Source organism: Protopterus annectens, chromosome 7.part0 (genome assembly GCF_019279795.1).
Source record: "Protopterus annectens isolate FY-2018-M chromosome 7.part0, PAN1.0, whole genome shotgun sequence".
Lineage (NCBI taxonomy): Eukaryota > Metazoa > Chordata > Ceratodontiformes > Protopteridae > Protopterus > Protopterus annectens.
Genome location: NC_056739.1, coordinates 851,230,364 through 851,253,717, shown reverse-complemented (window position 1 = coordinate 851,253,717; position 23,354 = coordinate 851,230,364). Strand labels below are relative to the sequence as shown.

Genomic DNA, 23,354 nt, shown 5'->3' with positions numbered 1-23,354 from the left:
CTTTTATCATATTTTACCCAGACAGGGGGTGTCTGAGGACAAATCCTACATTTATGCCTGAGGTGTGGCTCTTAACCAAACAATTCATCTGCCAACCTTTTATCCAAATCCACAGAACAAGGGGGAAGAGAATTCTGCATTCCTTGGACATACACAGACAGCTAAGATTCTCCTTGAGCAGGACTAAAGCTCTAAGAAAAACTGAGCAATTACTAGTGTCATATGCTGCAGGATCAGAAGGAAAGGCTATTTCAAAGCAGACATTTTCGAAGTGGATAAGCCACTGCATCCGTTTCTGCTACTTACACCATGGTAAACCTGTGCCCAAGGACATTAGGTCTCATTCCACCAGAGCTGCAGCTACTTCAGCAGCCTTTCTCAGAGGAGTACCAACGAAAGACATTCTAGAGGCTGCTACTTGGGAGTTCTGTTCACACTTTTACAAAGCATTATCATTTGCCTCTCTACTCTAAGTCCAGGGCAGACTTTGCCACTGCAGTTCTGCAGGGCCTTATAGCCGCACCTAATGCTGTTTAGTTCCAGCGTCCCAACCATAGATTTGGGATTCTACCCAAATGTAATGACTGCAACAGTGAAACACGAACACCATAGTACAGTTGTGTACACTTACCATAAATGTAGATGTTCGAGTGTATTCACTGTTGCAGTCCAGGTTACCCTCCCGCCATCCCCCTGTCATTCTGAAGATTCTTTCCTTCTCTGTCTTCTACAACCTATGTGGTGTATTTGCTTGTAGATGAAGGTAAAGTTTTTATTGATGCATGTGTGTATATATATATATATATATATATATATATGTGTGTATATATATATATATATATATATATTTGCTACCTTTTTGAGGGCACCTGACATCTGGAGCAAGAAAAACAAAGGAAAATGGCGTCAGCTGCATGTTTTATACCCCTGACGTCATGGAAGAGGAGACAGCAACCGACGCAGGACCCAACACTTTGGAATTCAGGCAGACTGAGGGCAACCTGCCAGCAGATTACCCAAATGTAATGACTGCAACAGTGAATACACTCTAACATCTACATTTATGGCAAGTGTACACAACTGTACTTTATACAAACACCACAATCATATATTTTTCTTGATATATATATATTTTTTTTAATGGAGAAATTCATGTTGTGCAGTATGTCCTCAAACATCACATTCCAGTTTGTGATTATCAACATTCAAAAACACAAGTGCTCAAAAAGGTTATATAAAGACCTCAATCTAATGGCTGAAGAAATGTGGTGTGCTACCTTGGCTGTGTTGATGAACATTCATCTACTTACCTTCAGAAAAGTAACAGGAAAGTTGGACGTACCAGATCAAAGCCCTTAGAGTCAAGAGACAGAATCTGTGGATAACTGTATTTACTTAGTTCAGATCATGGCAAAAGTGGAATAACTGGATAGCCTTTAAATAATTAGCAATAACTTATTGAACTTACTAATATGCAGTTCAGTATCAATGTGGAGGGAAATGGAACGTTGTCCTGTATGTGCAAATTGTATGTTCCTACAAGTGTGCACACTAGTTTTCATGCCTTGTATATGAGAAGTGCAAGTGTTTTTCAGATGTTTGTTTACACCATAACATGCCTGCTGGGACATAGCTGTAACTGTACTGCTGCACAACTGTAGTCTATGTTTGTACACACACAGTTCTAAAAGAGGAGGAAAAGGGTGGCAAGAACTGAAAGATGTTAAAATGTGAGGCAGCTTTTGGGTAATAGGGCAAGAGCAGGTTCGAACAAAAATTTAAGCATGTAAACTACTGTTGGTCATCATTCAGGTAAATGGTGCACCTTCTGTCCGAGGAGTAAACTGTATATCTCTGTAAAAAAAAACAGAAGTGATTTAACAGCTATTTTTGATCTTATGGCTTAACTGTGGTGTTATGATTTCATTTAAGAGGAATGAAAACTACATCTGATCATAATTTCAAAATTCAGCTTTTTTCTTATGTATTTTATCTATACCTTGATGTGCCATGACTGCAAAGTTGGTATATTTTAAATATAAGGGGTCTTGTGTAGTGTTATGATTTCTGGTAAGAGTCTGCTGTTCAGTACTGAGGTTTGAAGGAACCCAGAATGGGGCAAGAAATGTTTTCTGCACTGGTTCCTTGACAAAAATGGTTGGAGGCATGACTGCCAACCCAGCAGCTAGAGTTCATCTGTCAGGTCTAGAAATTGGTGGCACCTGCTAAGAGGATGCGAGAGGGAAGCCAGGGTCAGCTCACCCACCCTTTGGGGAAAGGGAGGCACTTGCATCCCACTGCCATTTTACTAGCTAAGAATTCGACTAATAGTTTAGTAAGACAGGGAGCAGAAATCTGGCAACCTGCCAGACAGCACTCTGCACTGTACGTGGTTCATAATTTTGCAGAACAAGCCCAAGGCTTGTTGACCATAAAGAAACTTGACATTCTGGATACCGTGTTTCATCATACTGTACTACTCTTTCAGTTCCTTCTGGAAGGCATGTATTGATGGGATGAATTTAATGGTAGCGAGGTATTCCCTGTGTTTGAAGGTTTGTGAGATATGAAAGTTGCCATGTTTCCAGTACAATTCATGCAACGTTTTACTGAGGCAGTCTTATGTTCAGTTCACAGTGGTAATTGAAGCAAAAAGGTTTCAAGTAGTGATGGGCCTTCTAATGTCTTATATTTCAAGTGCTGGTTTCCTCTGTGAAGATAAGATGCAAAGGAGTGTGTGTTGTTGTAGCCTGCAGCTCAGACAGAGCTTGCTACCCTTTGATTTGCTGCATAGGGAATCTGTGCCTTGAGTCATAAAGTATAGTATTGTCTAACTGGTCTGATAACACTTGTGGGCGTTGGGCAGTAACCTCCTAGCAGAAGCTCTAAACCACATGGAGATCCAATGACCAGCTTCACATATGGACTGATAAGGGTATCAAGTGAAAGGTAGTTTACAAGGACCCCAGGATCTTATTTTTTGTCAGCTTTACTTGTTGCACAGCAGTAATATATAAAGGTATGTATGTGTGTGGGAGAGGGTTGTCAGATGCCAGAATGCTGACTTTTTGTTGACACTGAAGGCAAGCTTATTTCTATTGCACTAGTCATACGCTTTGAAGAATGTGATGTCAGTGGAGTTGAGGACACTGCTATGCCACATTTGTAGTCATCTGCATATTTGGTGACCTAGATACTGTAGTCAGTTTTGACATCTGAACAAATGATGCAAAAAAGGAATGGAGCCTGAACAGAGCATTGAGGCACTCCACTAGCGAATAGACAATGGTAAAGGTAGGAGTTATCTTATCTGCTGCATACATCCGTGTACTAACTTGTGGACCCAGACTGTTATGGCTTCCTTTACCTTTAGAGTTTTGAGTTTTATGTAGAACTACGCCATGGGGTATAATGTCAGTTGCTTTAGCCAGACTGCGTTAAGCTGCTTGTGCCACATGACCCTTCATCCGTGGTGATGGTTACATTGTCAAATAATGTACAAGTTTAAGCATACAATATCTGCATTTTAGAAAACTGTACTAGGTTGGGTTAACAAGAAAGTGGTTTTCTGTGTCTGCTTGAATAAGCTTCATGGTGATGCTGTCCATCACCTTGCAGAGCATACTTGTGAAGCTTGATGGGTCTGTGATTAAGGTGGTCTGTAGAATGGAGTTCCTTTCTTATTTTGAACTACAGTAACTTGTTTCCAGATATTAGGGACATAGTTGTAATGCTATATTACTTATGCACATAAGAGGGTAACCGTATCCTATCTTAGATTGCACAAATTAGCTTCCTGGTATCGCTGCTGGTGTCGTAAAACTAGCATTTGTAACCTTACTGAGGGCAGATGTGACCATTTCAGGTATAATTTTGGAGGAGTCATGTTGCAGGAAGGAAGAGTTGGTGAAGTTTTTCCATTGTGGCTTGATATCTGCTCCAGATCTGTACACTGGTATGTTAACTATAACTTTTGGCTTTGTTGTGGTGATACCATTTTGTTTGTCTCTCCCTCATTTTCAGATGTTGCAGAAGGCTAAAGTCACTTTGTGTGGAAGTGCAAACATACACTAGCAGGTGATCATTGCAGGTTCCATGTCTGCAGTGCAGCTAACTGCCATCATGGGGAAAATGAAATTTGGGTTAAAAAACACCTTTACTCTGTTGTTTGATGCTCTAATTTTATTTGTTTGTTTTCTGGGATAGAGCACTGATCTCCCGTTGGTGCTTGTGGGTAGCGGGAGTGAGTGGGATAGATAAACTGAATGGGAGCAGAATTAGTGGAGGGTGATGTTAAAATAAGAAGTTTTTAGTAACAAAAAATGTTTGCTCATACTTTGCAAAATGTATGCATCTGTGAAATTGCATCAATGTCTTGAAATGATCACTTGGGAGAGCAGATATGTTGAATTGTTTTGTTTGTATCATTTTAATTCAGAATGTCAGAAAGGCGTAACGGGCACTCTCTTATTGGAAAATCCTGTAGGCAAGAATGGACTGACTTACCGTGGTCTTCTCCATGAAACTACAAAGGTGTTTGGCCTGAGAGGCAGGAGGCTGAAACTGTACTTGGATGAGTCAAAAACAGAGGGTAAGCGTAATAATCAGACTATAACAAAAACATGCTTGCATTATGTTCTTGGGCATAGTCGCAAAGTCTATAGTAGACATTAACTTAATAACTCTTCCACTTAAAAATAAAAAAATAAAAATAAGATAACAGAAGTTCAAGCTGTTGCTGGCAGAAAACTTTAATACCCAAGATGCTAACTGGAGTGCATTAGCTCCAGCCAGACCTAAAATAAAGTCTTTGTTAATATTGTACAAAGAAGTAGGCTTGAGATGGCTAGGGCTTGAAACTAATTGAGAAAGAGTAAGAGAGAGGAGTTATTTGATGTGGATTACATCGCCATTTGTCAGCAGGTAGTCACCAAAAGAATGGTTGTATTTTAGGGACCTTTGTCATGTGTGTTTGAATCCACTTTTATTTACAATGGTTTATTTTGTTATAGTGACGTGACTTGTGTAGAATCTCTGTTGCTGTTGCATCAAACGTAATCATTTTTTTTACTGTTTTCCCTTGCTGTGTACCATTGACTGTTGCAGTAATTTATGTACATTGCGGTAGAAAACCATTTTTTACTCCATCCAGCACAGCTGTTCTAAATAAAATAAGTAAGTAAATAAAATCAATTTTGCACCCTTTTGTGAGGCTCATCTAAAGTCAGACATCTGTGTGCTTGCACACCTTATGACTTCCCATTTTCTCTTGTTGCTAGTACAGTTGGACTCCCAGACATTCAGTGTTAAAACCTTCCACTGCCTCATTTCCTAAAGGGCATGGACCCTACATTTGCACTTGGCAGTCACTGGATCAGAGAATAAGAGGGTCACAGGCACCCACCTGTTCAGCTTTGGCTGCACAATGATTAATAGCTGTCAGTGTTTTACCTTTCCAACTGGACACTAGTGACATGACAAGCTGATGCACTATATCATCGCCCACTAATTTGCAGCCATGCAAAGCCCACGCTGACTTAAGGGATCCAAATGCTAGGCGTATAGGCTTAAGTTTTTGACAATACTGTATCTGCATAGTCTGTTTCTTCTGCTGAATTGTCTTCCACATCAGTTTCCTGTAGCATGGTGGATGTTGAGCAGAGATGTGGCCCTTTTCGTAGGACCCAGTGCGGAGAGCAAAATCTGCATCCATGTGTCAGTCCTGGACTAGAAGCTTCAGTTATATATGCAGAACAGAACCATGAATTTGTGACATAAGATGGTGATTTTTAGCCATGGTCCCATTAGAACTCTTCCTTTAGCTACGCATCTCTTGATTAAGTCACTTATTGAAGCAGATGGAGAACATTGCCTCTAGTTGTCTTACATTCAGGCCTTCTGATTTTCTTGCTGTACTACTAGACTTTAAAAACTTGGTCGTTGAATGGGAGCGAATATCCAGGATAGGTGAGTAGCAGTACCCTGTAATAGCTAAGGGTTTAGTGGATCTAGTGCAGGATGGAGCACCTGACCCAGTTGTTTGTTCCACAGATTTGGTTCCTCTGCCTGTGCTTTGACTTAGATTTTCCCAAAGGGATTAGTTTTCCTCTGTTTCTCAGTATCAATCAGAGTTTGAGAAACGTTCAAGATCATTTGTCACAAATGAGGAGATTGAATTCTTCTGCTTTGCCTACTCCCTGAGGGCCCTTAATAAAGAGGATCTTTAGATATAATGTAGTCCACAGCCTAAATGGTCTTCTGCTTTGTGTCCATCACTGGGGAAATGGCTCTGAGTTTACTTGATAATGGCTGATGAAGAAACAGCATTGATCCCTCTTAGAGTCCATTCTTACAGATGTTAGCTGGGAAGCACTCTGATTTGACTGATCTACCACATTTTTGACCCTTGAGACTTTGCAAACATTCTAGAATGGCACCTTAAAGTTGATTCCCTTATTTCTTGTGATCAGCATGGCCCCCAACCATATCACTTGCCTTCTCTTCCTCCTTTTGAGGAGTCCAAGGGTTTGAGTTTTTTTGAGTAGTAGTATCTGCTCCTTTGCTACCTTGGCTCTGGGTTCCCTCACCTATCTACCACAGATGGAAATGTTTCAGTTGTCACTCATTGGACCTAACTTTTAGACAAGTATATACCTTTGCTTGAGTTATTAGTGCAGGCTCTGAAGAAGCTGCACAATGCCACTTGTAATGTGTGCTTTTTTCTCATGACAAAGTTGTGTTGCCACAATGTACTGAACAACACCACTATCTCTGACAGCCTTGCTTACAAGGGCTGTGTGATTGAAGCTTTACTCCTTACTTGAAATGCTTAATCAGAAGATTTTATGTGGTCCATTTAGAGTGGAGAACCTGACTGAGAATCCTAGTACATTGTTTTGATCTTGAACTAAACACACATTGTTAGAAATGTATTGTATTGCCTAGAAACAGGTCATCTAAGTGTCTCTGTAACTGTCAAATAAAAAGCTAAACACCATACAGGCATTGCCTTTGTCTTGTGATGGACACAATGTAAATCACTGTGGAAGGTGTCAGCACATTATCCCAGCCAACCCCAGATGTCTGAGGAAGAAGCCACATGCCTGTTTTACTTCTTGGAAGATGGTTGAAAGTTTTTAACATGGGGATCAGTGGGAGGGCACCACCTGTTTTGCTAGTTTTCAGATGGAGGAATTTAACACAAGCCAACGAATAGGATAGGTTATGGGTTAACGTTCTTTAGAAGTATGTTTGTGTCTCTCCCAGTCTTGTGACACTGATTTCACCCTTTAATAGTGATAGTTTGAGTTTGTGCCTTTCTTTTTGAAGATGAGGAGCCTGTAAGTTCATAGGTGTGTACTAGGCTAATGACCACTAGACCCTTTTTTTAATCATAGCCATGCATCTCAAATCTCTGACAAGCTCTGGTACCCTTGGTAAGTGCAAGAAGGGTCCTGAGCGATGAACCATTTTCAAGCAGTGGCCTGGAAGAGGAAGTTGCGCGCAGGGGCCCGCAAGAGCCGGCAGTTGCGCGCAGGGGCCCGCGAGAGCCGGCAGTTGCGCGCAGGGGCCCGCGAGAGCCGGCAGTTGCGCGCAGGGGCCCGCGAGAGCCGGCAGTTGCGCGCAGGGGCCCGCGAGAGCCGGCAGTTGCGCGCAGGGGCCCGCGAGAGCCGGCAGTTGCGCGCAGGGGCCCGCGAGCCGGCAGTTGCGCAGGGGCCCTTGAGCCGGCAGTTGCGCGCAGGGGCCCGCGAGAGCCGGCAGTTGCGCGCAGGGGCCCGCGAGAGCCGGCAGTTGCGCACAGGGGCCCGCGAGAGGCAGCAATTACAGGTTGCCTGTGTCCATTAGAGACATAGGTGCCAAACCAGGGATGAATTTCCTGTTCCCCCTCCAGTTGTCCAGGTTACACTTTAATTGGGTTTGGGAGGAACTCTGCTTCACATGGATGGGCAACTTGTTCCAGAGAAGAGGTAGTCTCTGGAGTACATACTTGTCTCTCCAGCAGGTTCCGTTTATATCACAGTCAATGTTTAATTGTTTAGAGTGGGTAATTCTGGTGCTGTTTGTTTTGTAGATGTGCAGGAGGCCCATCAGGGTGTGGTCCAACAGTGCTTTGTATGCCTGACATAGATGTCCCGTCAGCACCCTGTAAACGACAGAGTACAGGGATAGGGCTTTGAGGCAGTCTGCAAAGCACATGTTAATTCTAACCTGCATTCTTTTTGCAAGGAATGTGTATGAACATTACAGTTGTTGGATGCGCCTGATCAGGTACATATCTAAAGAGGCATTGTAATCAATGATAGGTCTGAATGCCGAATATAGTGGACCAGTGACCTCTTTGGACTTAGAATTGGAGAGTCAGACTATATAAAGAAACCAGTCACAAGCACAGTCCCTTAGGGATCAATCCTGGGACCGCTCCCTTTTGGCACTGACTTCTCTGAAGTCAATGCCAATGTCAGGGTCCTCTGGCTGACCAAATTTTCAGACTATTACAAATTAGGAGCAGTCATAGAATCCCCCACAGATACCAGTGTTCTCCAGGAAGAGCGGACACAGACAGATAACTTGTATCAGAACCATGGACTAAAACTAAATTGGAGATTTCCTGTGTCATTATTAATCATTAGATGTGCACCCCTGATTTTTACTGTGGAGAGTATATTTCAGGATGTAGACACTGTCCATTCCCCAGTCAGCTGACTGAAGCCTGCTGCTGGCTGACCTGCTGCTGAGGTGTGGTCTGTAGAGTTACTTTGCATTGACTTAGCATGCAGAGAAATGAGAATTCTCCAAATAAGGTCTCCTTCAGGCCTTTATAAATTGCACAACATCGAATGGTTTCCTCTCATCACTGTTGACAGGTAATTGTCAAAGGCTAGATAACCGTCTGCTTCCCCAAGTCTCTGACTACTGGGTCGACTCTTAAGGGCGTGTTGTCAATATGAATGTTACCAGGGGTGGATGACTTCCAGAGGGGGATACTGTTAATGCTTTTCTAGGCATTTAGTTTTAGTCCGTGGTTCTGCCACAAGCTGTTTGTCTTTGTCCACCCCTCCTGGAGAACATTGATGTCTGTGGGGGATTCTATGACTGCTCATAATTTGTAATAGTCTGCAAATTTGGTCAGCCAGAGGTCCTTGACATTGGCATTGACTTTAGAGAAGTCAGTGCTAAAAAGGAACAGTTCCAGGATCGATCCCTGAGAGACTATGCTTGTGACTGGCTTCTTTGCAGAGGATGACTATCCAGTTCTAACTTTTGGGTCCTGTTTGTGAACCAGCTGGCTGTCCATCTGATGGCATAAGGGTTTATATCTAACCTCTTGAGAGTTGATCAACAATACCTGAGTGGGATATTGTGTTAAATGTCTTGGCCAGGTCAAGGTAGACAGGGTAAACTGTTTTGCCTTCATCCATTGCTTTGGTGACCTTCTGAAAGAAGTCCAGCAGCCCATGACAAAACCAAATTGGGTTGGGTCCAGTGTCTGGAGGTTTCTTGTGTCATTATTGATCATTAGATGTGCACCTCTGATTTTCGCTGTGGAGAGTACATTCCAAGATGTAGACACTGTCCATCCCCCAGTCAGTTGACTGAAGCCAGCTACTGGCTGACCTACTCCTGAGGAGTGGTGTGTAGAGTCACTTTGCATTGGGTTAGCATGCTTAAGAATGAGAATTCTCCAAACAGGGTGTTCTGCAGGCCTAGCAAAATCCAGCGGCCCAGACTTGGGTACATCTCTTAATCTTCATGTCAGGGCTCGCACTTTAAGACATAGAAGTCAGCAAAGATTTTTCTGAGAGCCCGACATAAAAATATTGTCAATGATGCCTTCGTCAACTTATTGTCTCTGAAAGTGTTTCCAGAAATTCATCGACATAGTTGCTTTTTTTCTATTTATTTTCTGTACATTTTTTGTGTTTTGTCAGTTTAGTGTTGCTGTTTCGGTTTACTTTACTTGTATGCATAGTGAAGCTTTTTTGGCACTTCATTACTCTCTATTAAATATATATATATATATATATATATATATATATATATATATATATATATATATATTGTGAGGAAGTGCACCATCAGAGAGCACAGTGTGATGCTAGTGCCACCATACCAAATTTGAGCCTGGGCACCATATCCCTGTCACCCAAAATACTGTGCAATTCCCATTGCATACTTGGCCCCATCAAAGACCATGCAACAGCTTCTTTCTGGAGCAGGGGCAAGACTAGTAGAAACACTGCTGGTGCATAATGCAGATGTGCTCAACACTTAATGGGCTGTTTAATAACTGCATGAGCAGACACTGCTTCAAAAATACCATGGCCATCAAAAAGAATTAGAAGTATATTTCCAGGGAGGCAACCCTCCACCTGCATCGTCCCACATAGGGAGCTGCACCCCTGTGACACCCTCCCACTTACATATGCCACCTCTTAGATAGTACTGTATAAGTGAAATTAACATGCATAGTTTTTCTCTGACAGAACAAAACGTTGCCCTGATGGCAAGGATGTTAGCTTGAGCAACAGAGAATTAAGCAAATGTACATGAGCACCTTATGGGATTCCATAAGATCAGGACACCATTATCTCACAAACTGACAAGTGCAATGAATTATGTTTCAGACCCACTCCCTTGTACGTGCTCACACTCTCTCTTTCTCTCTCTCTGTCACACACACACACACACACACACACACTTACACACACTTACACTTACTGTAGGTGACCCAAAGTTTGGAGAAATCTTAAAACATATAGGAGTGTTTTAGCTTTCCTTTGGGCATGCCTTCTGCCCAGCAACACCTGAATGTGTATCTGAGATAAGGAGTAACAGCAGCATTGCGTCACCCCATCATGGCACCAATAATAAAGGATGCCATTTTTGCAGCAGTGACCACCCAAACTTTATGATTGAAGCCCCCAAGAAGGCAGATGTTGTTTACAGGTCACCACTACTGTGTTTATCAAACATATACTGGCTGGGCATCCTCATCAGAAAATCCAGGGTCTCAAACACATATCCTATAAGATAGGCTACAAGTCCTGTCCCTCTACTCAGTCTCATACAGACTGTTCAGAGGTGACCTGTGTCTGGCCTACAAGGCCATCTCAGACCCAGCATTGATGGAGTTGCTGCATATCTGTAAGTCAAACTCCACTCGCACAACCCACATGCATGGCCTCAACCTGGCCTGTGACATTAATAGAACTTGTTGGCGGGATAGATTTGTGTCCCAAAGACTCCCCCCCGTCCATGGAATAGACTCCCTCTCCATATCGAGCAGAGTACCTCTCTAGCCGTCTTTGAGGAACCTGGACAACTGGATGGGAAACAGAAAATATACCCCTGGGATCCCACCTGTGTCCCTGCTGGACAGGGGAAACAGGTGCTGACTTTGAGGGAACATGGGTGAAATTCATGGCTAGGCTTATAAGGGACTCTGGACCAATAGCCTAGTATCATCCTATGAACAAGGATCCACTGTCCTTAATAACTACCCTACGTTTTCTTTGAGCAGTGGTTTCTGCACTGTTTTCTTTGCAAGGGCAGAAGGTGGTGTAGGAGAGACCTTTGCATCCGCTTTGGTTTTACATTTTGTAGGTGCATAGGTTTAGGAAGATAAGGTTTGAATGTGGGATTCTTTCATATCTAGAGCAGAATTCCTCAAGTCTGAAGGTGTTTGACTAGCCTTGCTCCAGAATTGCTGTCAACAAGTTTGTCTACATTAATCATGATCTTACTTTAGAGTTGCCACTAGGGTATGTACCCACACTCTTGTCTGGCAGTAGGTTCCATTAAGAAGATCCCAATTCACTGACATCAGTGGCAGATTTGAAGTGTGTCTTGGTCCACTCCCAACCAAAATCCCTTTTTTTTTTCTTCTTGGTCTTGTCCTGTACCAGGCATATAATTTCTGCAAGATATGTACTTTGATAACTTTTACCCAAACAATGGTCAGTCTGATAGGTCTCCAGGATACCTTGATTTGTAAATAGCAACGAGACATGATGGCAAGCCTAGATTCCCCTTAAAACTTCTACACTCCACACCGAAACAAGTCGACTGCAGTATCTGCAAGGAAATGCCATGATAAGCCAAGGATCATGGATCAGAGAGGAGGACTTGTCTACAGGCTGGATAGATGCACATTTATGGGCTTAGCAGGTGGTTGCCAACCCTGCATGACACACTAGTTGTTTTATAACCATCAGCAAACTCTTCACCACATCAATGACCTTGCACTTAACTTGAAATCCAAATGATTTGACTTGTGTGGTAATGAGGTTTATGCTGTCAGCTTTGAAACCCAAGCAATGCTAGTCACACTAAGTTGTTAATCGAATGGTGGAGATATTGGTGGAAGAATTAAAAAAAAAAAAAATTAGGTGAAGTCCTTGATTTTGAACAGAAGACAATATTCAAGAACCTAGAAGGTTGTAAAGAGTCTCACTCATTCTCTGCAGTCAGTGTTCGATTCCACAGATACCCCAGCAAGGCAGCTGCATTTTTTGCAGGCAGTGATGAGTCAGTCATGGCTACTTGATTTTGGCATGCCTGTTGATGTCCAGCAGAAGTTGCATAACATCTCATTTATGAGCCAACACTTGCATGACATGCAGTGAAGGAGTACGTCGGGTTCTTTCCTTTCAGTCTGTTCGTTATATCAAATAATTGCCACCCAGCATAGAAAAAGGCAATAAAAAAAAGGGATGTATGCTTTCAAACCTCATGATTTTGAACCCAGCAAATCAAAGTGGTAGTAAGCCCTTCAAAAGTCTTCGCATGGCGAGCTGTAGGTAGCCACCCAACTTCCCCTGTGGTTCGAGTCCTTTCCCGGCCGTCTTTTTCATGCTTTGAAAATGGTCCGAGGAAAATGTGCCTTTTGTGTGCGAAAGGAGGACATTTCTCATTGACCTTTCCTGTTTAAATACTGGAGCCAGGGTTTATGTCGCTGAGTTCCCGTTGATCACATATATTGAAGACCCTCCCCTGCAGAATCCACAGTCCACCCAGACTTGCTTGGGCAAGAGATGTAATCTTCCTTCTCAAGAAAGTAACAGAACCCATACCTATATTGGAGGAAAAAAAAGGAAATGTTCTTTGTATGCCTCACTGTTGCAGTAGAATATGATATATGGTTAAGTAGTTGCAGGCTAACCAGACTCCCAGAATTCCGCTGATGTCATGGCATGAGCTGGTCCCTCCCTACGCTGGGATATGGGCCCTCCATGCATTAAAAAGAGCAGCCAGTCCCGCACCATCTTTAGTTTTTTGTTCCCCACAGGCTTTTGCTGTTTTTAGGTGATAGTACTTGTTGCTGTATCTTATATTGATCTCAGAAAAAAATCTACAAAATCTGGGTGTCATTTTGGGGAATCCTTTTACTAATTATTTAATTGTCTTATTAGTTGGAATGCTTACAGAGAGAGTATTTGTCTGGCTCTGGGGACATCATTTGCAGGGCCTGAAAAGTCTTTGTGATTGCCAGTGTCATTTCTTTTCTGGATTGATTGCTGAGGAATGCATTTTTACTTCTATGAACTTTATTTTTATTTTCCAAACCCTTTTGTTATAATACAGTCAGTCCATATAACACAGATAAATGTAAAACAAAGATGCAGTAAACCAAGTAAAAATATTACAGAAGCTTTGTACATTATGAATTATTGCCATTATAGTAGATATTTAACATATCAGCTGCACATAGGTCACATTGAAGTTAGCGCATTGTACAGCCTTGTAAGTCAGATTATCCTGTTTATACATACCCTTGTTTTCTGCCAGTTTTATTCTTTATTCAGCTAAGAAACCGTCTGGAGTTTCTTAGAACCGTACAACTTCAGCCTTCTTCTCTCCTAAGGTGGTATCTGACTACCTTTACCCACTTTTAGCCATTATATTTCTGACTGATATTGTCATGCTTCATCTGCACGAGCAGAATATATCCTAGCAAACTCCAAAGATCTTGTGTTGGGGGGGTGGGCTTTACTTTTGCATGACTTTGTGAAGCAACTTAAATTCCTCATCTCTCAAAGGTACCAGTATGGTCCAGACCTATGAGAAACAAATGGAGTGAGATTTGTACTTTATTCAGCCGATGTGGACGGGTACATAGATGCTAGTCTAATCTGTTTATTGAAATATTTAAGAAGGTATCGCTAGCCAAAGAAATTGATTTTTTTTTATCTTGTTACATATGTAAGGAGTTGAATCACCATAGCATTGTGAAACCCTTTACAAAGATTTGCACATTAAGTGCTTGTTTAACTTAGAAGATTCCCGCTGCTCACTGCCAGCCTATGTAGGTTTCAAAAACCATGAGCAGTCTTCCCATATGCCCGAGACTGATGCAGGAAAAAGAGACACTTATGCAGGCATGTCAGCAGGAATGACCTTCTGCCAGTGTCTCTGCCTATTAATTTAAATAGGAACATAGGAATAAGGAGATCATTGTGGGTGGATTGAATAATTAAAAACAAACTCAACAGAAAGGAAAACTATGTAGAAACCAAAGCTGGATACAGTCCAAACCAACGGACTTCTCTGTGGTTCAGCAATCACAAAAAGCGATAAATCCCAGAAAGCATGAACTTTTATTAAGCACAACATGCAGGGTTTTCGTCGGTGTCACTCCCAACTTCTTCAGAAAACGGAAACAACGTCACTCATTAACAACTTGTAGCTCCTGTGCAGATAACTTTTCCTGAGGACCAAATTGAAGTGGTTATTCTGGGCTTTCTAAGTTTCATCAGGACTTTCCCCACATCCCGTTTATAAATGACATTCGTTCCTCCCAAAGCAATTGTTCTCAGATTTAAGTGGCACCGAGTTCTGAATACACAAACAACGTTGGTAACAATGTCCAAAGCCACATCGCCATGAATAACCGCTTCAATTTGGTCCTCAGGAAAGATTATCTGCACAGGAGCTACAAGTTGTTAATGAGTGACACTGTTTCCGTTTTCTGAAGAAGTTGGGAGTGATACCGACGAAAATCCTGCATGTTGTGCTTAATTAAAGTTCATGCTTTCCGGGATTTATCATTTTTTGTGATTGCTGAACCACAGAGAAGTCCGTTGGTTTGGAGCATATCCAGCTTTGGATTGAATAATTAGTTCATTGAGGGTGCCATGACCTCATAAAAAGCTTGTGAATCAGTAGTGTAAGACTTTTCCACCAGCACTTAAACCAGAGGGTGCCAGGTTTTGTGTGCTGAATTTTCCAGCGTCTTTTTTAATCCACTGTTCTCCATTTGATACCTTTGGAGATGGACATGTCAGCAGCAGCCAGGATATCCCTGTGAGCTTCTTCCCAAATTGTATGTACTGTGGATTTTGGAGGTTGTGAATGACTCTGGCATCCTTGTAGGACTAGGCTTTCTTTCTGTTAAGAAAGCTTGAGCTGTTACAGTTCTGATAGTACACAATGCTTGTTCCAGTAACAGTGCAGTAGATCTCAGTCAGTCCTCTGAGAACGTGAATAAGTTAAGGCCTTCATACCACTCTTCTTGTTTAGATGGTAAAACAGACAAGTGATCCATGAGGTTCTTTAAAAGTGTAGCCACTTTCCCATTATTTTTTTTAAGTAAGAATGGCTCAGTGATAAGCCCACGATTTACATGTTGTCTCTATCCATGAGGGACAAAGGTGCTAAACCAAGTATGAATTTGCAGAGATTATGTTCAGAAGAAGGCAGGGTTAAACTGAAATGGACCTCACTTTCCACTTTGTGTTTAATAAATGTTTAACATTTCTCATTTGAGACGCTCTGTGGATTTTATTGCTGGTGTTTTGTTTTTGGGCTATCATGGTTTTGCGATTACCCATCCACTCGTCCAGATTACATCTGAATAGGGTAAGAGAAGTACTTTGCTTTATATTGAGAGAAAGTCAATTCCAAAGAAGCTCTCTGATGCATATCTCTCCCTCCAACATGTTCTTTTTATGTTGCAAAAGAGATTGTGATCTTTCAAATGGGTGTTTTTGTACCCCTTGGACTTGCAAATGTGCAGTGTGTGTGACAGGGTAGGGTTTGCTGAGACTCTGTAAGCGAGTGAGTGATCACCCCTCAGTAGCCTGTATGACACCGACAAGAGGGTCAGAGGTTTGAGACGGTCCACATAGTTTTTATGATTTAGGCCCTTGATTTTCTTAAGAAAATGTGGTAGTTCAGTTTGAGTCAGATGTTTGGACAGGTACATACTGAAGGGGTCATTATACTCGATGATCAGCCTAATGAGTACGTAATACAGTGGAATTATCACATCCCAAGATGTGCACACCATACCCTTAATAATAGGCTATGCAGTGAAAACAGGTCTTACAGTAATGAGTATGTTCATAGGTTAGTACTAGGCTAACTGCCCTTGCGAGCCATTTTAAGCCTAGCCAATTATCCCCTGTGAGATTCAAACCCTGTACCTTGTGTTTGTGTACGGCAAACACCTTAACCATTAGGCCATCCTCCCAACTTTTTTTTTTTTTTTTACAAGCAACTAAAGATGGATGCACCCAAACAGGGACTTGAACCCTGGACCCTCAGATTAAAAGTCAGATGCTCTACCGACTGAGCTATCCGGGCTTCAGACCTAAGCATGTTTGTGTCACACACCTACCAGCACCGGGTATCAAACCCCTGATTATTATGTTGTGCTATCACAGTTCTATGCAGTTATTGGATGCGCCACATGGGTTACCTTTGAAGTGAAAATAAAACCTGGAACCTATGCTATCTGTAGAATATTAAGGAACTACTCTAAGGTTATTTTCCTGCTATTAAGTAACAACCTGGTAAAATGGCAAGACCATATAAACCCTTAACATGCAGAATTGCTCACAGAAACCTTATACAAGCATGTTAATAGCTGCATAGAGGCAGCTATACCCACCAGGACAAAGTACAGAATTAAATAAAAAAAAACAAGCCACCCTGGTGGAATCACATCAGTAGGTTCTATAACAGAAGAAAAAAAAATCATGGCAAAAATTAGGAGGTGCAGCACCCAGCAGGATACAAGCACACACAAACTAAACAAAACAACTTGGAGAACAAATAAAGTCTACCAAAGCCAAATTTAAGGTACAGGCCAAGGACAACCACAAGGCATTCATTAGCTATGTCTTGAACCTCAAAGGCAATACACATTTGTGTGCAGAGCTCATTGTTAATGGAGCCACTTATATTGAGCCAGAAGATACAGCAAACCTACTGACAGACAAATTCATCTCCAGCTTTACCCCTCAATGACATAGGAAATCTCCAGACTCAAAACAACCCAACTTGATATCATCAAGGGCAGATCATGCCTATTCAACCTGGTGAACTTTTTTGAGAAGGTCACTAAAGCAATGAATGAGTGCAAGTGGCTTACACTGCCTACCTTGACCTGGCCAAGGCATCTGACACAATACCCTACTTGGGCATTGTTGACAAACTCTAGAGGTTCGGTATAAACCCTTATATCACCTGATGGATAGCCAGTTGACTCTCATGTGGTGATAAAAGGATAATTTATCAACATAGATTCCCAGTCTCTAACTACTGGATCAATTTTCAGAGGTATGTTGTCAATGTGATAGTTACAACATCTTCTTGCTTGTCGAAGGCAAATATTATAAATTTCCTGGCATTTAGTTTTAGTGTATGGTTTTGACACCATCTATTGGTTTGTGAAAGTTTTTTGGAGGATATTGGTGTTCTCTGGGAATTTTATGATGGTACCAAGTTTACATTTATCTGCTAACTTAAGTCAGCCATAAACTTTTAACAGTAACTTTGACTTCCAAGAAAGTAAATGCGAAAGAGTAGAGGTCCAAGGACTATACCCCGGGATAAACCGGTAGTTACAGGTCTTTTGGAGGAGGTAGAACAGCCCCACCTAATTTCCTGGGTTCTGTTTATGAGACAGTTTATCCAGCGTGTTGCATAGGAATTGACATTTAACCGGGATTGCTTATCTACTATACCAGAGTGTGGGAGGGTATTGAATGCCTTTGCAAGGACCAGATATGTGGAGTGTACTGATTTGCCCTCTTCCATTGCTTCAGTATCCTTCTCAAGGAGTCAGGTAGGTTAAGTAGGCAGGATCTGCCCTTGAGAAATCTGAACTGGCTTGGGATGAGTGTTTGTAAGTTGCCACACTATTTGAGTGGATGATACGGCTACCCATGGAAATGCTAATTTGTTTGGTCAACTAACAGTCATTTGGGAATTTGACGGTGCTTATTGAGGTTCTAACACAAAACTTGATTCTGTTTCATTTTGTAACCAATTAACCTTTATTGTTCCAGGATTTTAACTTTGGTTTGAATAAATTTGTGTGATTTACATCGCATTCTTGTGGTTTTATCTGCAACTTGCCCTGTTTTCAGTGTTTTGTATCAGACTCATAGTTTTGGTACTGAAACCCGTGACTCACTTGAAAGCATACCTCTTATCAACTGTCCAGATTTTCCACTCATATTTCTGGTCTGTTCTTCAAAATTTGTGGTTTTCTGGAAAATCACTGTGATGATCTCAGGACTGAAGTCACTGAATAATGGCATACATTTGAGTTTCAGACTTCATCGCCTTCAGAAAATATATGTTAAAACACAAGCCATGTTACTCTTGCAACTTTCTATGTATATAACAGCAATATTTAAAAGATGTCCCTATTTTTGGGCATTTGACCCCCCCCCCCCCATTTTGTTGGGCATTGTCCAGATTTCTTGCACTAAGAGGTTGAAAGGTATGCTTCAGAGAGACTGTGAGCATGTGGTGTTTGGTGTTTTTGTTTTGTTTGCTGGAGTTTTTGTTGGTGTTACCTATATCTTTACTTTCATAATGATTATTTCCATAGCATTACAGATGAGGCTGGTTAGTGTTACGTATCTGTAATTTCCTAAGTCCATTGACCCACAAAGGTTTTTTTTTTTTTTTAATTGTGTTGAATAGCCTTTGTAGGGGTCTAACAAGGCCTTTTCAGACAGGCCAATAAGTAACCTTCTATGATGTCCATCCCCATAGAAGTGTTCTTGGCCTTGGAAAGTGGCTTGAGGACTTTTTGAGGAGAGGGGGTGTAGAAGTAGGCATGATATCTGGGAATGTAGGAGGGGTGAGGGGAGGTGAAGTTAGCTAGTCTACTAGTGGATAAATTCAGCTGTATTTCCTCTGGGTCTGAGCATGTGATCTCCTTTAACCAAAAAAAAGTGAGGGCAGTACTATTCCGCACAAGAAACACTTGAGTAAAGAAAACCAAGGTGTCTACCTTTTTTTTAATAAACGTGCAACTTTTTTTTTAATAAAATGGGTTAAGCGCTTTTGTTCATACAAGTTAAGTGGACTTCATCAGAGCTACCATACAAAGTATTCCAGCTGTTTAAATACAAAAAATTAAAATTAAAAACAGCATTTGACCAATCCACAATGCATTTTCTTAAAGGTAATATTAATTAAGCTGGAAATAGTAAGTAAAAGCTTTGTTCATAATGTAAAAGAACTTAAGATAAGTCTAGTAAAACCATCAATGCAACTAAAAATCAGCATTTAAAACTGTTTAAAAATACTATATATTCAGACAAATATTTGAATCCATAACTTACATAACCTCTCTCTTTTTAGGTTACATTTTGTTCTTTTATTATTAAATTGGGGCTTGCTGATCTGATATATTTAAGAAGGTGGAGTTAAAATATGTTACTGTATCACTGAGTGGAAGAGTTTTTAGAGGGGTCCAGTTGCATGCTGTGTGTCATTGAGTAGGTTTTTGTGAAATGAAGTTAAGTTACATACTGTCTTGCAGTTTATTGTTTTGTTTAGGCTGTTAGTGTCTAAGGATAAAAGTGGGCAAGTATATGATATCTGGTAGACAGCCAGAGGTACTAATATTATTTTAGTTGCTGATTAGTATCCATTCTAGGGTCGATCCTTTACCATTTATCCGTTCTAGTAGCAGTATGAATATCTTGGGAGAAGCTATAGAGGTTAATAGGGTTTGGGGCTAGTTTGGAGTTGCAGGTGTTCTAATCAATGTTAAGGTCACTTAGAATGTTGGTTTCATAGGAAATGTTATTGTTAAACCAAATCAGGATGTCCTCTACTACAGTCTTAATTCTTGGTGAATTATAAATGGCTGTTATGCAGATAGGTTTTTTGGGTTGTTTTAAGTTGAGGTATTAGCGATTCGGCATTGTGAAAGCTGGGTATATTATTTGGCTAGAGAGTTATGTCTAGTGTTTCTTTAATATGATGGTTACACCTCCCACTTATTTTTCTGTCAGCTTTTAAAATATTTAAACAGTGGAGAGTTTGTTTCATTATGTCACGTTTTAACAAGGTTTCTGTGTTTTTGTACTGATGAAAATATCTGGAGTCCCGTATGTTATAGTTGCATGAATGTCTTTGATTTTTATTGTTGATACTTAAATTTGTATTTAATAGTATGATACTGTCATGCCTATTGGGGAAAAGAGGGCAGTTAGAGCTAGGGTTGGTTGATGTGGAGGTGGTGCAATTATAGCAATTGATTTGGTCCAGTTTGGGGTGTATGTTTCCACAGAGTGTTAAGGGATTTACGGTATGAGTGTCATAAGAAGGCCATTTTTGTTTTATGTGATTTAGAGGGGAGGGAGAATTAACAGGAATTTGTGAGAGATGGTATTTGAATAGTGTATTTCAAAATATCTATAGGAGATGTGATTGGGGTTCATATTATAAGCACGAAAACTGAATCGTGCGAACACGTATTGAGCGACATGTAAAGGGCGAAAGCCCAAAATATCGAATCCCAAACATGACAAAACCAACAAATACTTTCACTAACTGTTGTATGCAGGGGGGCAAGCCCCCTTGCACCCCCTACAACCCCCCCCACTTAAATATACCAACTCTGAGATTGCACTCCATTGAAGCAAAGGGAAGAATTCCCTACAACGGTATCCGTTCATACCTTCGATATTGTGAATTTTCGCTCTGCACGTGTCGCTCAATACGTGTTCGCGCGATTCAGTTTTCGTGCTTATAATATGAACCCATGTGATTGTACATTGAAAATTTCAAAAGTTCAGGTGATATATTCTAATAGCATGAGCTATTAAAGTGTTGAGTGGTAATTGACTTTGTGGAAGAGATAGTGTTGAAGTATTGTATGGTTTGTTTGAATTACAAATGCTAGGAGGGATAGAAGAAAGATGTCAGTGGGCAACCTGATTCATAAAGCAGTAACTACTGGGTGTCATTTTAACAGAGTGTAGAGAGAGATTGTCTACTATATTCTGGAAAAGAGAGAATTATCCTGGCAGCTGGTTTTAAATTCTTTGTCTTGGCCAGGACTTAATGACAGTCTCTCCATTTCTAATCTCTTAGTTAAAAGCACTGGAAAGGTAAAGTTAGAGTACAGATTGGATTAATTGTTTTATTCAGATATACATATGTACTTTTTATAAGATATTTTTGCATTTGTATTTTTCTTCTGGATCATTTAAAGCTTAATTTATGGTCACAATTGCATTTTATATGCATTCTGAGTTGGGCTTGTGTGCTTGTTCTGTGTTTGTGTCAAGGGGGCGTGGTTCGAGTAAGCAGTGCTCACTGGCCTCAGAAAGGAAATGTATCACTGTGCTTTAGTATTTAAAATGCTTTCTACTGTTTTAAATTATATCTGAAGAAGTTCCTGTAATTTTAACTTTGGGACAAAAGCACTTATTTTGTGGAGTATAAATTGTTTTGTGGATTTCTATTTCTGCTCTGCTCTGTGTTTACTTTATCCTTTATGCCAACACCCTAACCATGTCAGTGATTAAATGTTTCACATGTGGCTGTCTGTAAGATTGCCCCTTGCACAGCCGCAGGTCTCTGCAAGAGCATTATCAGAAGAGCTGAGCCTCTTAGTTTGGGCTGAAACCAAGCCCTCCACATACTGTCAGTTTTGCAAAAACTGCCTTCATGTCTCTAGAGGTGTTGAGCTTGTTCTTGACTAGTGAGTGTTCTCGTCCGTAACAAGAGGCTTAAATAAGGCATATTTCTGGCCCTAAGTTTGGGGTGTAGGCTGCACCTGTCCATGCTTAGCTGGATCTTTGTACTGACCAGCCTGATCTTGTTGTCTAGTCTCTGAATCTGGGTACTCAAAACTCTGTATTCACATCCTAAGTTCTCCTCTTGGGACAAGCAGCCTTTTTTCAATTCAAGGGTAGTTTTTTTTAAAGCCTTTTTGCACCAGGTTTCACTGCTTAGGGCCTGGACTTTTAACAAATGTTTGAAGTTTACTAACAGTTTGAATAGCGGCTTGGGAGGACACCATCAGGGAGTATGAGATGGTGGTAGCACTGAGCTTGGTTTAGGTCTTGCGTGCTCACATCACTATTGGTGGGCATGCCTCTGAGCTCTGACTCATGTCTATTATGCTTAATCTTATCAATCTTATGCACAACATTATACATGGGGCTTTTGGGGAGATGTGATACTTCTCATTCAGGATTATACAAGGATTTGGAGGACCTGGAGGCTGTTGTCTCCAAGGCAGGTAAGGGCATTATCGCCTGCTCATGTATCCCACTGCCCTAGGATAAACTCTAAATTTCAGAGTCCTCTGTGGATTTGTCAGTTACCTCCACTTCCCTATTGATATGCCTTAATGTGCCCCTGGGAAGGAGGAGCAGGCGTGGGTCATTCCTTCAAATGACTACATTCATTGGGGATTTTATAAATGCAGTATGAAAGCATCCAGGCTTTGCTGCTGTGGCTGTCAAAAATCAGAAGCTGTAAAGTCCTTGACGAGACATTCGTGGACTGACTCTTGTGAGCACTTTATGTAGTACAGGTCTCAGAGACCATATTGCCACTTTGCCACTGGACAGAAATGTTGTTGCTAAGAGTTTATTTTGCCATTATGTGGCTAAGGGTCATCCACTTTTGATCTCACCCTTTCAGATTATTTTCTTAACTAGTGGACCAGAGACCGGAAGAGCTTGCCTCCCTTCCTGACTCCAGGTTCAAGATGGAAGTGATTAAGATTCTGTCTGTAATTTCCTGAATGGGCTTCCGTGTAGCTTGCTGCACTTTCAGCTGTGGAAATGGTATAACTAGGGCTGCAAGCTCACTTGTGTACCTCTGAAGGGTGGTTGGTTGGGACTTTGAGAAATTCCATCCTAGATGCCTCTTTCAACAGCAAGGTATCTTTGGCCAGTATTTTCAAGACCTTGTGGAAGACCTCTTGAAGATGAAAAATGACAGAGTTTAATGCCCCCTTCAACTCCCCTCTTTTTTGGGCTCCACCCAAACCTGTAAAAGGAAGAAACTTTCTGGTATACTGAGCAAATATGTTGGAGTGCTTTTTCCATTAGTTTATCCAAAAGGATGTATATACTAGCACA

At 41.2% G+C, this 23,354-nt stretch overlaps 1 protein-coding gene and 1 non-coding gene across 3 annotated transcripts in view; one reads left to right on the top strand and one right to left on the bottom strand.

The window, feature by feature from the left end:
* The window catches only part of IARS1 (isoleucyl-tRNA synthetase 1), a 1,809,950-nt gene that overhangs the window by 1,773,001 nt on the left and 13,595 nt on the right, over window positions 1-23,354 (top strand). For both annotated transcript variants that reach the window (XM_044077404.1, XM_044077403.1), the window contains one exon: window positions 4,439-4,591. In XM_044077404.1, coding sequence (XP_043933339.1) covers window positions 4,439-4,591 — 153 coding nt within the window. The remainder of the gene's footprint in view (window positions 1-4,438; window positions 4,592-23,354) is intronic.
* TRNAK-UUU lies at window positions 16,512-16,584 on the bottom strand. Its single transcript has one exon. It is a non-coding gene; the product is annotated as a tRNA-Lys (tRNA).